At 50.2% G+C, this 13294-nt stretch overlaps 1 protein-coding gene across 1 annotated transcript in view; it reads right to left on the bottom strand.

The window, feature by feature from the left end:
- HYDIN (HYDIN axonemal central pair apparatus protein) overlaps positions 1 to 13294 on the bottom strand; it is a 355254-nt gene that overhangs the window by 57729 nt on the left and 284231 nt on the right. The window contains exons 57-63 of the mRNA XM_062176574.1: positions 12791 to 12959; positions 11693 to 11931; positions 8160 to 8274; positions 6919 to 7123; positions 6068 to 6303; positions 3693 to 3844; positions 3395 to 3584 (exon numbers count right to left, since the gene is read on the bottom strand). Coding sequence (XP_062032558.1) covers positions 3395 to 3584; positions 3693 to 3844; positions 6068 to 6303; positions 6919 to 7123; positions 8160 to 8274; positions 11693 to 11931; positions 12791 to 12959 — 1306 coding nt within the window. The remainder of the gene's footprint in view (positions 1 to 3394; positions 3585 to 3692; positions 3845 to 6067; positions 6304 to 6918; positions 7124 to 8159; positions 8275 to 11692; positions 11932 to 12790; positions 12960 to 13294) is intronic.

The following is a 13294-nucleotide window of genomic DNA, read 5'->3' as shown; positions in this document are numbered from 1 at the left end:
GACCTGAATTGAGTCCCCAACTCCTGGCTTCAGCCTGGCCCAGCACTGGCTGTTGTGGGCATTTGGGGAGAGAGGCAGCAGATGGAAGATCTCTCTGTGTGTGTGTCTCTCTCTCTCTGCCTCTATGCCTTTCAAATAAACAACACATAAATACATTTTTAAAATGAGGCATGAAGAAGAAATAGTGATACCACACAGAAGTTTCTGAGATAAAAATTATATATTTAGAAATAACTTTAAATAAGAAACTAGACAGAAGAATTATATATAAGAATATTCACATAAAAGATCCAAATAAATGGGTGGTACTCCTAAATGTTGTTCCTGATGGAGAGGCCAGAGACCCTAAAGTAGAAATTCTCCCCAAATTATTCATAGGCTACCCAATGGGTTTTTTGAGGAACATTATATAAAATGATTCTCAAGTTCATCTGGGAGACCAGTACACAAACAATGTTAAGGGAAATCACAGAAATGGGGAGTGGACAGGAATTCACTGAACTAGATGTTAAAACATGTTGTAAAGTCACAATACTGGGACAATGCAGGGTAATGGCCAACTAGACAAACTGAACTCAACAACAACAACAAAAAAAACCACCAGACCAAATACATAAAGAAATTAAAAGCACCAAAGAGCTAAAAAGATAAGCGGGAGTTAAGAGATCAGTTTCTCTGAACGCATGGAAGTCCACAAGGGTCAGCTAAGCTTCCTGGGCTGTTTCCTTGCTGGGGCACTTGTCCATCTGGTAGAGGCTGAGGCTTCTGTGCCTTTGAGGGTCTCTGGGTGCTAAGGGGGCAGAGCCCAGGGCCTGTCAAGGATGGGGGTCCTGTCTTACCTCTGCACCGGGACCCAAAGGCCTGCACCATAGATGAGAGGTGAGCTGGATATTTCTAAATCTGTTTATCATTTACTTCTGAACATCTTGCCAAGTATGATACCCAATATGTGATCAAGACAACCAGGCACGAGAAGAGACAGCACAGTGTGGACAAGAATGAGAATCAGCGGATGTGAGAAGCAGATCCGCAGAAGCTGTAGATTTTGGCTGGGTGTGGACTGCAAAACGGCTATGATCACCATGTGCCAGAAATGAAAGCCAAGTCTGACCATTCCAGCATGAAACTGCATAGAAACCACAAGAACTAATTATGCAGACTTGAAAAACCACCTTGTGGAAATTCTAGAACTGAAAAAAATATAGTAGTACCTTAAGAGCTTAATGGAAAGGTTTTTTTTTTTTTTTAAACATTGTGTTCTTTTGGGTACTTTATTTTTAAAAAGATTTATTTATTTATTTGAAAAGCAGAAATCCAGAGAGAGAAGAGAGAAGAGAGAGAGAGAGAGAGAGAAAGAAAGAGAGAGAGAGAGATATCTTCCATTCACTGGTTCACTTGCCAAATGGCTGCAATGGCTGGGGCTGGGCCAGGCAAAAGCCAGGAGCCAGGAGCTTCATTCAGGTCTCCTGTGCGGGTGCAGGGGCCAAAGGACTTGGGTCATCTTCTTCTGCTTTCTTTCTTAGGCACATCAGCAGCAAGCTGGATCAGAAGTGGAGCAGTCAGAACTTGAACTGGTGCCCATAGGAGATTCTGGCACCGGAGGCAGAGGCTTAACCTATGTCACAGTGCCAGCCCCAGAGGAAAGGCTTAACAGCATATTTGGAACAACTAAAGGGAAAGCTAACGAACTGATCAAAGAGAGCTCAAGAGAAAGTATGCAGAACGAATCCCAGAAACAACCAGTGAGAAATACAATGAATTTGTGAAACAGAGGGGACATTTTTTTTTCTTTTCTTTCTTTCTTTCTTTTTTTTTTTTTGACAGGCAGAGTGGACAATGAGAGAGAGAGAGAGAGAGAGAGAGAGAGAAAGAGAGAGAGAGAGAGAGAGAGAGAGACAGAGAGAAAGGTCTTCCTTTTCTGTTGGTTCACCCCCCAAAGGCCGCTGCGGCCAGTGCACTGCGGCCTGTGCACCACGCTGATCCGAAGCCAGGAGCCAGGTGCTTCTCCTGGTCTCCCATGGGGTGCAGGGCCCAAGCACTTGGGCCATCCTCCACTGCACTCCCAGGCCACAGCAGAGAGCTGGACTGGAAGAGGAGCAACTGGAACAGGATTCAGGTTCCCAACCGGGACTAGAACCCAGGGTGCTGGCGCTGCAGGCGGAGGATTAGCCTAGTGAGCCGTGGCGCTGGCCAGAGGGGACAATTTTTGAGATGTCTTCTGTCATCACAGAAGGAAAGATGAGAGGGAAGGGCCGAGAAGCAATATTTGAAAGCATATCTAGAACTTTACCAAAATTGATTTGACATTAATTCTGGTGAATTCCAAGAATTTAGGCCTCTTGTTTCTTTCCTATTACAAATGTTCAGTACAAATGAAGAAGAAGATGCAGAAACAAATAAAGAAGGTGCACAGAACACAATAATCTTAGCTCTTCAACTTGGTACGTATCATTACACATGGCTTTGCACACTTACCAGTGACCTGTCTTGCCTGGTTTATCAGTGTCTGTGTCACCTGTCTTACCAGTGTCCAGTGTCACCTGGTTCACAAGTGTGCTGTCTTATCTGGTTTATCAGTGTTGTGTGTCACTTGGCTTATCAGAGTCCTGTGTTACCTGGGTTCTCAGTGTCTTGTATCACCTTGTTTATGAATATCCCGTGTCACCTGATTGATCAGTGCCCTGTGTCACCTGGTTTACCATCATCTCATGTCATCTTGTCTATCAGTATTCTGCCTAATATGGTTTAGCAGTGTCCCGTGTCACCTGGTTTACTAGTGTCCTGTGTCACCTGGTTTACCAGTGTTCTGTCTTAGACGGTTGATCAGTGACCTGTATAACCTAGTTCCCTACATTCCTGGAGGGAACGTGCCAGACTCCCCTGTGGATGCCTCGTGTCTCACGCACAGGTTACTGGCTGAGGGCCACCAAAGCAGCCCGCACACATCCAGGATGGCAGAGACCCCAGTGTCGGAAGTTTAGTTTTTTTTTTTTTTAATGTATTTTTTTTTGACAGGCAGAGTGGAGAGAGAGAGAGAGAGAGAGAGAGAGAGAGAGAAAGGTCTTCCTTTGCCGTTGGTTCACCCTCCAATGGCTGCCGCGGCCAGCGCACCGTGCTGATCCGAAGCCAGGAGCCAGGTGCTTCTCCTGGTCTCCCATGCGGGTGCAGGGCCCAAGCACTTGGGCCATCCTCCACTGCACTCCCTGGCCACAGCAGAGAGCTGGCCTGGAAGAAGGGCAACCGGGACAGAATCTGGCGCCCCGACTGGGACTAGAACACGGTGTGCCGGCGCCGCAAGGTGGAGGGTTAGCCTATTGAGCCACGGCGCCAGCTGGAAGTTTAGTTTCTAAACGCGTTGTTTCCCTTCCACTCAGCGCCTCTCCTGCAGTGTTACCTGGGCAGGGATGGTGCCGTTGTTCTTGAGGACGAGAGGCAGTTTCTCAGAGTGGCCGAGCAGAAGCCTCTTGAAGAGGAGCATGGGGTTTCCATACTGGTTGTGGAGAATTGGCCTCAGGACCGTCACCCGAGGGAGGTTCCCCTCACCGACAATATCGAACACAAGGCCTCGGTTCCTGGCCAGGTTGCTGCAGGGTATAGGAAGATGGAGATCTGTCAGCTTGGCATGGCGGGAATGTCATCCCATAGAGTGTGGCCCGCAGCCCTGCCACGGGGGAGCCAGCAGGGAGTGGTACCTGGGCAAGCCATCCAAGGTGGCCTCAAAGATGCACTGGTAGGTCTGCATGGTCTGTGGGGTGAAGGACACGGTGGCGAAGGCGTGCGAGCGACTGCCCACGCACATTTTACTGGGTTCCACATCAAAGATGTCAACGATGCGTGCAACAGCCTGGTGAGGCAGAGCAGAGACCAGGGTGTGTTAGCTGCTTGGCGTTCGCACTGGTTGTGACCTCGCCCTCCTGCAGGCCCTTTGGTTGACATGCTGCACTGCCTGCAGAGTCCTGGGCCCTGGAAGGAACGGCTTCCACACTGGGGGACCCGTCCGTAGGCAACACCTGCCTGGGGTTGGCAAGACCATGATACTAGACTCAAAGTGATAAATCACGTCAGTTGGCTAAGATACACTCTGCCACCTGCCCCATCCCCTGTTGACCCAGTGAGTAAGCCCAAGACTGATTCTGGTTGTTAATGTGCAGCTGAGCTGGAAGCTTGGTGAACCGCAGGTGTGATGAGGAAGCCGGGTTAGGGAATGAAGCAGTGGAAATAGCCCAAGGGAGAGACACGTGGCTCCTGAGAGAGGGCAGAGCAGCAGCTGGGCTTCCAAAAGCTGAACCTCAGGTGTCAGTTCCGGTCCCGAAGAGCTCTGGCCTGCGCACTGGGCCGTAAATTGCTCGCCGCAAACCTCACTGTGTTTGGGCTGACTTGAGTGGGTTTCTGCTCCCTGTGACCCCCAGAGTCTGGGTGGGAACAACCTCCCATTGCACCTTCTCTGATCCAGCCCGTGGCAGGGATTTGGGGCTGCAGGAACCCTGGCAGGGCCAAGACAGGATGTTTTACTCTCAGGGGACACAGGTGGGAGTCACAACCAACATTCCCTCTCGCTCGTCAGCTGAGGGTGGGAAGGCGTGCTGGCCTTCCGCAGGGGGCAGCCAGGGGAGGAGGACGTGTGCTGGCGACGAACGGCCTGCTGCGAAGGCTCTCCTCAGAGATCCGGCTTGTTCACTGTTTATCTTTTCAGTTCTTTTCAGGAAGCTGCCCCTCAGCGTCCCAGATAGGACACGGAATGGTGGCTGATGTCACCAGGAACAGAGGGAGGTCACACTGGGGATTAGACAGCCCCCCCAAGCCTCCCGCCGCGTGTGCACAGGCCTTGGGGACTTTCCCACTGCCATTATGTCTCGGGCACATGGACCACGGGGCCCACACTTCACGTCCAGGCAGGGAATGGAGCAGTTGAGATAAGGCTGAGCATTTGGTTGGAAACGTTCGTCCCTTTGAGAGCAGAAGGGATTTCAGCTGACCAGATTCAGAGAGGAGGCAGTTTTCAGTCTGGCAGATTGAGATGGACACTTGTATTTTTTTTTTTTTTTTTACCTTGAAGTGGATAAAATTTGGCTTTAAACCAAGCCCAAATTTACCAGGCTCTGGAGCTGCATGTAGCTTTTCTGAGCCTCGGTTTCTCTAACTGTAAGTGGGCATGATGACTCAAGGTCTGAAAGAGCTGTTGTGAGGGTAGAACTGGGCAGTCCATGTACATCACATAGCACAGTGCCTGCTATGCAGGCTCCGTAGCTGTCCGTCGTGTCTCCTTGCCCTTGCAGCCTGACGTCTCCCAAATCTCGCTGCCCAGAAGGACATGGGACTTGAGGCAGGTCCGCCTGAGGCTGCTGCCTGTCTGCAGGGGGATTCTAGATACTTTGTGGAAAAGTGAAGTTAAAAGACAAGCAGGGCCAGGCGTCTGGCTTAGTGGTGAAGACGCCCAGGGCCCACCTGGAGTGCCTAGACCGGATTCTGGGCTCTGGCTCCTGACTCCAGCTTCCCGCTCATTCAGACCTGGGAGGCAGCGGTGACGGCGCGTGTGATCAGATTCCTGTACCCGTTTGGGAGACGAGGGTTGGATTCCTGGCTCCTGCCTTCCAGCCCAGCTGGGGGCTGTTGCTGGCATCTGGGGACTAAAGCAGTGGGTGGGAGCTAGTGTGCACACTCTCTGCCTCTCAGGAAATAACTAGCTAGATTCGAAAAAGATAAGCCTATTTTGGTACAACAAGTTTTTGAAATCCACGCAGAGCTTTTTCACAACATGTGTTTTCCAGGAGCTTCTGGGAACCCTTTTATGCTTCAGGCATGCAGTGAGTATTTAATGGGTGGATGAGTTGCTCATTCATGTGCACCACTATATCACGGAGGTATGCAGGGGAGACACACTCTGCAACAAATATATGAGGTCCCTGGCCTAGGGGATGTGCACAGTTACCTCAAATAACGTCGCAAAGGGCCCGAGGGCCAGGCTAAGTCCTGCTCAGGTACAGAGGCTCCAGAGCAGGGCTCCTACAGCTCTCTGCCTGGCTATCTGCCCATTGCAGTGGGCCGGGGCCTCTTGGGAGCTTCTTACCTTATTGGAGATGGGCTTCACCACAATGTTGACATCACAGGCGATCTTTCCCACGTTGCTGATCTTGAACCGTGCCTTGGCCTGGTGGCCCACGAGGACGTTGCAGAAGATGAACTTGTTCTCGTCCTCCACGAACAGCCCCCCACTCTCTATGGTCTGCAGGATGTGGTACAGGTTGGGGCTGGTGCAGATCTGGTGCTCCTCAAAGATGGAGGCATTGTTGTCGGTCACAAAGGCTGGGGCAGTGGAGGGAAGACCATGAGGTGGCACCTGCTCCCTGCAGGCCTGGAGCTCTGTAATCCCTAATGTGGGTGTGTGGATGCCGACAAAGGAGCGTCTCAGTGGAAGGGGGAATTCACAGGGGCGTGAGCGATGGGATGGGGTGAGGAAGAGTAAGACCCAAGATCTGGGGTGGGCATAAGAGGCATTTGGCCCACTTTGGTTCAGGGGGCCTGGAGCCAAAGCACGAGTTCTCCCCATGCTTCAGTTGCACTCTGGAGGGTTAACGCTCTCGTGTGCACAGGCTACCCACAGGAGCGGCCTGACCATGCGTGTGATTCAGTGTTCCTGTGTCTGAGCCACTCCCCACATCAGCACAGTTCTCAGACAGCTCCGTTCATCTGAGAACCCAGGGCCAGAGTCAGGAAGAGTCCTCTCCTAGGTGTGCACTCTTTTTGTTACGTCTCTAAGGAAACAAGGGGCTGCAGACATCAGAGGGAGACCTACGTTCCCAAAGGAGGCAGCGCAGCCATGTCTGCCGGACATCTGCAGAGGAATGAGTGTCAAGTGGGGAGAGGGGGTCACAGACGAAGGCTTTTTGCTGGGTGCTGCCCAGTACGCATGGCAAGTACCTGGTAGACAGGCTTCGGCCAGCAGCGTGTAAGTAATGCCGCCAGGCTGGTCCACGGGGTCTCGGTCGGTGATATCGATGACGATGAACTCCTCACATCTCCCCACGGGGTCTGCCACACAGTCCACGGTGATCACCTGCTGCCCTCCGGAAGGGATGGAGCCAAAGCCGGGGTACACGGTGAACATCCCGTGGGAGAAGCGGGCCTGTGAGACAACAGGGAGGGACAGCAGCAGAGTGGGTGCCGGAGTCTGAGACCTCCCACCTGAGCTGTGAGCTGGTGTGGACAGGGACAGGGAGGGTAGACCATGAGGCGGCACCTGCTCCCTGCAGGCCTGGAGCTCTGCAACCCCTAATCTGGGTGTGCGGATGCTGACAAAGGAGTGTCTCAGTGGAAGGGGGAACTCACACAGGGGCGTGAGTGATGGGACGGGGTGAGGAAGGGTAAGACCCAAGATCCGGGGTGGGCTTGAGACGGAAGCAGGCATTTGGCCCACTTTGGTCCCGGAATGTGCATCTACAGGAGGCTGGACTCAGGAGTGGAGCCCAGACTCTAATGCACACATTCTGACACAGGACATAGGCGCCCCAACCACAGTGCCTAATGCCCACCCCTGGGCATATTCTGTAGTCACACTGTCTTCTGACAATGCCCAGACACCAGTTCTGGGTTCTGCAGTTTGTCAAGAACTTCCCTAAACTCTTAGCATGGCTGTTCTGGGTAGCCAGGCAGGTGGGCACGCTGCATGCCGTTAGAGGACTCCCTTCACACGGGCGTCTGTGTGGATGGAGCGCCTGGTGTCGTGAAATGTGACCGCACAGCCGCACCTGCAGGCTGCTCTGCTGTGGCTCTAGCTCAGGCAGTGTTTACTGAGCATCTCCTGTGTGCCAGGAAGTGTCCCGGGCACTGCTGATTTCCGGATCAGCCAACCAGGCAGAAAGGCTTCTTTCTGGACTTTGGTTTCTCAGAGACATACGTACAAGATTAACATACATACAAGAGGCTGGGACAAATTCCAGGTAACGAGGGACCCAGTGAAGGTTTTAGAGTAAGAGAAAGTATCCAGATCAAAGTTCATAACCTCCTGGCTTAATTAAAACGAAACTGAGACTTCAGCCTAGGTGTTTAATAACCCCGCCCCAGTAGGGTCAAATCCCGTGACCCTGGGGAGGCCCTGGATGGCCAGGGCCAGCTGGAAGGCAGCCTGGCTGGGCTTCCGTGAGCAAGGAAAGGGCGCCCACCTGGCTGGTGATGTTGACTTCTTTCTGAATTGAGTCGGAGAACTTGGCTGCTTTGGTGCCCGTCTTGTAGAAGCTCTCGCTTTCCCGGGTCCTTGCGTGTCTTATGTGAGTGGCTCTGATGGAAGAAGCAGGAAAACACTGTCAGGGCGCGGTGGTGGCACTGCACGTGCCCTGCCCGCCTGCCTGCAGGGCCCCTTCTCCCAGCAATGGGGAGTGGGGACCTCCTTTGCCCAAGAGGGCAATGAAGTGGCACAGTCAGCTTGTTCATCCCTGACCAGGCTCATTTAACGATCGCAAGGACAGCATGTGGTGATGATGATTGTTAAATATGACTCAAACTGCAGGGAAGAGAGGCCACTGCAGGGAAACAACAATTTTTAAGAGCTTATCTGAGCTCGCTGAAAAGCAATGTGTGGAAAATTAGCTGTTGACATCAAATCCTTTATCTGCTCTCATTTAAAACAGTGAAGTGGCAAATAAATTAAATTCCATCCCTTTTCTTCACATTTGTAGTCGTGATGTCTTTGAGGCTTTGTATAGGCCATTGTTCAAATACAGGTTTCGGGACTTGTTCACTTCACTTGAAGCTATTTATCCAATAATTAATTTGCCTAGAGACTACTTTTCCTAAAACATTCAAATAGATAAGAGGTATATCTGGAACTTCTGAGAATTTTATATATTTAATATTCACTTGCTTAATTACAAGAGAGAATGATGTTTATCCTTTTTTGTGTAGGCTAAAATGAAAAATAAATTTAAATAATTTAGTAAAACAATTAAATTTTTTTATTTTTATTTTTATTTATTTATTTTTTTTTACAGGCAGAGTGGATAGTGAGACAGAGAGAAAGGTCTTTCTTTTTGCCCTCCTTGGTTCACCCTCCAATGGCCGCTGCAGCCAGCGCATCTCGCGGATCTGAAGCCAGGAGCCAGGTGCTTCTCCTGGTCTCCCATGCGGGTGCAAGGCCCAAGGACTTGGGCCATCCTCCACTGCCTTCCCGGGCCATAGCAGAGAGCTGGCCTGGAAGAGGGGCAACCGGGATAGAATCCAGTGCCCCAACCGGGACTAGAACCCAGTGTGCCGGCGCCGCAAGGCGGAGGATTAGCCTGTTAAGCCATGGCGCCGGCCTAAAACAATTAAATTTTAATTATTATAAATATTACAAACTATTATAAATTGTAAAAAATTACGTTAAAACTAAATTTGGAAGAGACACATTTTAGCCAGTTTCATCTCAAAATCTTTTTTTTTTTAAGATTTATTTTATTTATTTGAAGGGCAGAGTTAGAGAAATATATATATATATATATAATATATATATATATATTATATATATATATATAGAGAGAGAGAGAGAGAGAAAGAAAGAAACAGAGAGATCTTCCATCTGCTAGTTCACTCCCCAAATGGCCACAAAAGCCAAGGCTGGACCAGGCTGGAGCCATAAGCCAGGAGCTTCATCCAGGTCTCCCATGTGGGAGTAGGGGTCCAAGACTTGGGCCATCTTCTACTGCTTTCCCAGGCCATAGCAGTGAGCTGGATTGGAAGTGGAGGTGCCCTTATGGGATGCTGGCATTGTAGGAGGCATATTACTCCTTCATGCCACAATATTGGCACCCCAGATTCTTTATTTTTTAAATATTTATTTGTTTATTTGAAAGGCAGAGTTACAGTGAGGGAGGAAGGGAGGGAGGTAGGGGGGGAGAGGGAGAAGGAGAAGGAGAAGGAGAAGGAGATGGAGAGTCTTCCATCTGCTGGTTCATTCCTCAGATGGCAGCAACGGCAGGAGCTGTGCTGCTCTGAAGCCAGGAGCTTCTTCCAGGTCTCCCACATGGGTGCAGGGGCCCAAGGACTTGGGTCATCTTCTACTGCTTTCCCAGACCATAGCAGTGAGCTGGATTGGAAGTGGAGTAGTTGAGACTTGAAACAGCGCCCATATGGGATGTCTACACTGCAGGTGGCAGCTTTACCCACTCCACCACAGCTCTGGCCCCCTCCCCCCCCAAATTCTTAATAGCTTCAAAATTTCCCCAAATAGAAAATGATAGCCAAAAAATAAAAACAATTATGAGCACTGTAAAAATGCATGTCTGATTTAAACAATTCATTGCAAAGTCAAAAGTACTTCAGGAATTTGTAAAACCAGCCCTGATTGGCCTAAAAGTAATCTGACAATCCAATGGAAATCCAAAGCACTGAAAAAGTAAATTATTTTTGGTGGACTGACAGCCACCTTTTAAAGAACACAGAGTTTTGATGTTGCAATGACAATTTGTAGAAAAATAGAATTAAAAGATAAGGTTATTTTGGATATCAAAAAATGAAATCTGAGGCTGGCACTGTGGCATAGTGGGTAAAGCTGCTGCCTTCAGTGCCAGCATCCCATATGGGCACCAGTTCGAGTCCCGGCTGCTCCACTTCCAATCCAGCTCTCTGCTATGGCCTGGGAAAGCAGTAAGAGATGGCCCATGTCCTTGGGCCCCTGTACCTGCGTGAGAGACCTGGAAGAAGTTCCTGGCTCCTGGCTTCAGACTGGCATAGCTCCAGCTATTGCAGCCAACTGAGGAGTGAACCAGTGGATGGAAGACATCTCTCTCTCTCTCTCTCTGCCTCTCCTTCTCTCTCTGTGTAACTCTTTCAAATAAATAAATCTTTAAAAAAATGAAATCCATCCATGTTTTTTCAGGATATGCATTTTCATAAAAAGTTTAAAAATTAAATAAAAATTCATTTATTTTTATATATTATGAAGCAGAAAAACAGAGAGAGAGAGAGAGAGGGAGAGAGAGAAAGATATCAAGATATCTCCCTTCCACTGGTTCATTCTGCAAATGCCTGCAATAGTCCGGGCTGGGCCAAGCTGAATCCAGGATCCAGGAACTCAATCTAGGTCTCCCACGTTGGAGGCAGGGACCCACGTACTTGAGCCATCACCTGCTGCCTCCCAGGAGGCTGTATACTGGAGCATGGCCCTGTAAGCCACACACTCTGGTAGGGGATGTGATATATCGATGTCTTATTAATTACTAGGCCAAATGCCCACCTCTGAGTGAGCCATTTCTAAACCCTAGTTTAAGGTGGGGCATTGTGGCACAGCATGGTTGAGGTGCTGCCTGGGATAGCCGCATTCCATGTCGGAGTGCCTGAGATTGAGTCCTGCCTCTGCTTCCAATCCAGCTTCTTGCTAATGGACACCTTGGGAGCCAGCAAGGATGGCTCAAGTACTTTGGTCCCTGCAACTCACGTGGGAGATCCAGGTGGGGTTTCCAGCTTCTGGCTTAAGTTTGTACCAGTCCCAGCTGTTGCAGGCATTTGGGGAGAGAAAAATGGATGGATGACTTCTCTCTTTCCCTCTGTGTTGCTCTGCCTTTAAAGTCAATAAATAAACTTAAAAAAATATATAAACCCTTAGTTTCATCCTCACAAAAGAGGATCTGGTGAACTTAGATAAAAGGTATGAAAGCTCTAAGTAAAATATAAAGCACTGATAACCAGGGAGTGGAATGAGTTAGGTAAATATTTGCCTTACGCTTTCTTCTGATGAGTGGGGTTCTCCCCTGTCAGCCTGTACAGGGCGTACTTGAAGTCAATGATGCCTTGGTTTTCTATGGTGAACGTGGTGCTTTTACGTGTGCCGCAGATCAAGGCCCCAAAGTTGATGATGGACGAGGGGCTGATGTTGTACTTGGAGTACACTGCATTCACGGAAAACTTAATTGGGATGTTGGCGATGATCTCACCTCCGTCTGCAATATTGGGCTCCACAATCTAGGAGAAGAAGGGTTGGGAAGTTGTCAGCTACTGGAAGGGCCATGAAATTCCCGTGATTGTCCATTTCGTGCCCCATTCCCACCCTCAAGAGGCAGCCAGGTTCTTGGTTCCACTCTCTTCATACTGGTGCGCCCACAGCAGTATCAGCCAACTCAGAGCACACTGTGTATTAGCCAAGGGTCAACATGGCCAGCTTTGCCTCCTGTTTTCTTTCTTTCTTTCTTTCTTTCTTTCTTTCTTTCTTTCTTTTTTTTTTTTGACAGGCAGAGTTAGACAGTGAGAGCGGCAGAGAGAAAGGTCTTCCTTTTTCCATTGGTTCACCCCCTAAATGGTCGCTACAGCTGGCGCGCTGCGCTGATCCGAAGCCAGGAGCCAGGTGCTTCCTCCTGGTCTCCCATGCGGGTGCAGGGCCCAAGGATCTGGGCCATCCTCCACTGCCCTCCTAGGCCACAGCAGAGAGCTGGACTGGAAGAGGAGCAACTGGGACAGAATCCGGCGCCCAAACCGGGACTAGAACCTGGGGTGCCGGCGCCACAGACGGAGGATTAGCCTAGTGAGCCGCGGTGCTGGCCACTGTTTTCAACTCCCTGATAGCTCTTGCACGTGATGACAGAACTCAGTTCCTGGCCTCTGATGCTCCCTCAAGACCTGGGGCATATTTTCTCTCCTGCTCTATTTCTGAGGTCAAGGAACACCGGCACCTGACCCACCCGCCTGCACCTGCTGGTTGGGACCAAACCCTGGAGTATCCTGTCTGCCTCACCCTGCCCCCTGCAGCATGGACTACACCATGTCCCTTTTTCTCAACAGGAAGCCCCTGTCCTGCCTGAGGTGGCTCCTCCCAGAGGTCTCTTACCTGACAGCGCAGAACAGGCTGGTGCTCGATCTTGACTTCCTTTTTTGCACAAAAGAACACCTGCACATTTGTGGGCTTTTCTGTTATGGTTAGTGAGCCCTTTTTGGGTTGGACAGAGATCATGGAATTTAGGTTGGTCACTGAAATCCCCGAGGAGTCCACGGAAAAGCTGAAAGACAACAACAAACGCCTGAATTCCCTGTCCAGGGAGCCCAGGATGCTAGTGGGGAGACTACACTGGGTGCCTGCCATGTCTCCCGCCCTGGTCAACTGATGTGCTCAGCAGCGTCCACCGCATTTGTGTGCTGTGACTTCCCCTCCTTAGCCAGGATCTGCCCACCGATGCTCAAAGCAAAGATGGCCACCCTTGTTCCCACGGTAAAGAGGTGCCCTTGCCGGAAAGCTCTCTCCATCAGGGACACGTGGTACTGGGGCAGCACCAACTAACTTCTCCCTCCCTTCCATCCTCGCCATCCCCCCACCCCCACCATCTCTCTCTTCCTC

The sequence above is a fragment of the Lepus europaeus genome, chromosome 19 (assembly GCF_033115175.1).
Source record: "Lepus europaeus isolate LE1 chromosome 19, mLepTim1.pri, whole genome shotgun sequence".
In the NCBI taxonomy this organism is placed as follows: domain Eukaryota; kingdom Metazoa; phylum Chordata; class Mammalia; order Lagomorpha; family Leporidae; genus Lepus; species Lepus europaeus.
This window is presented reverse-complemented; position numbering and strand designations above follow the sequence as displayed.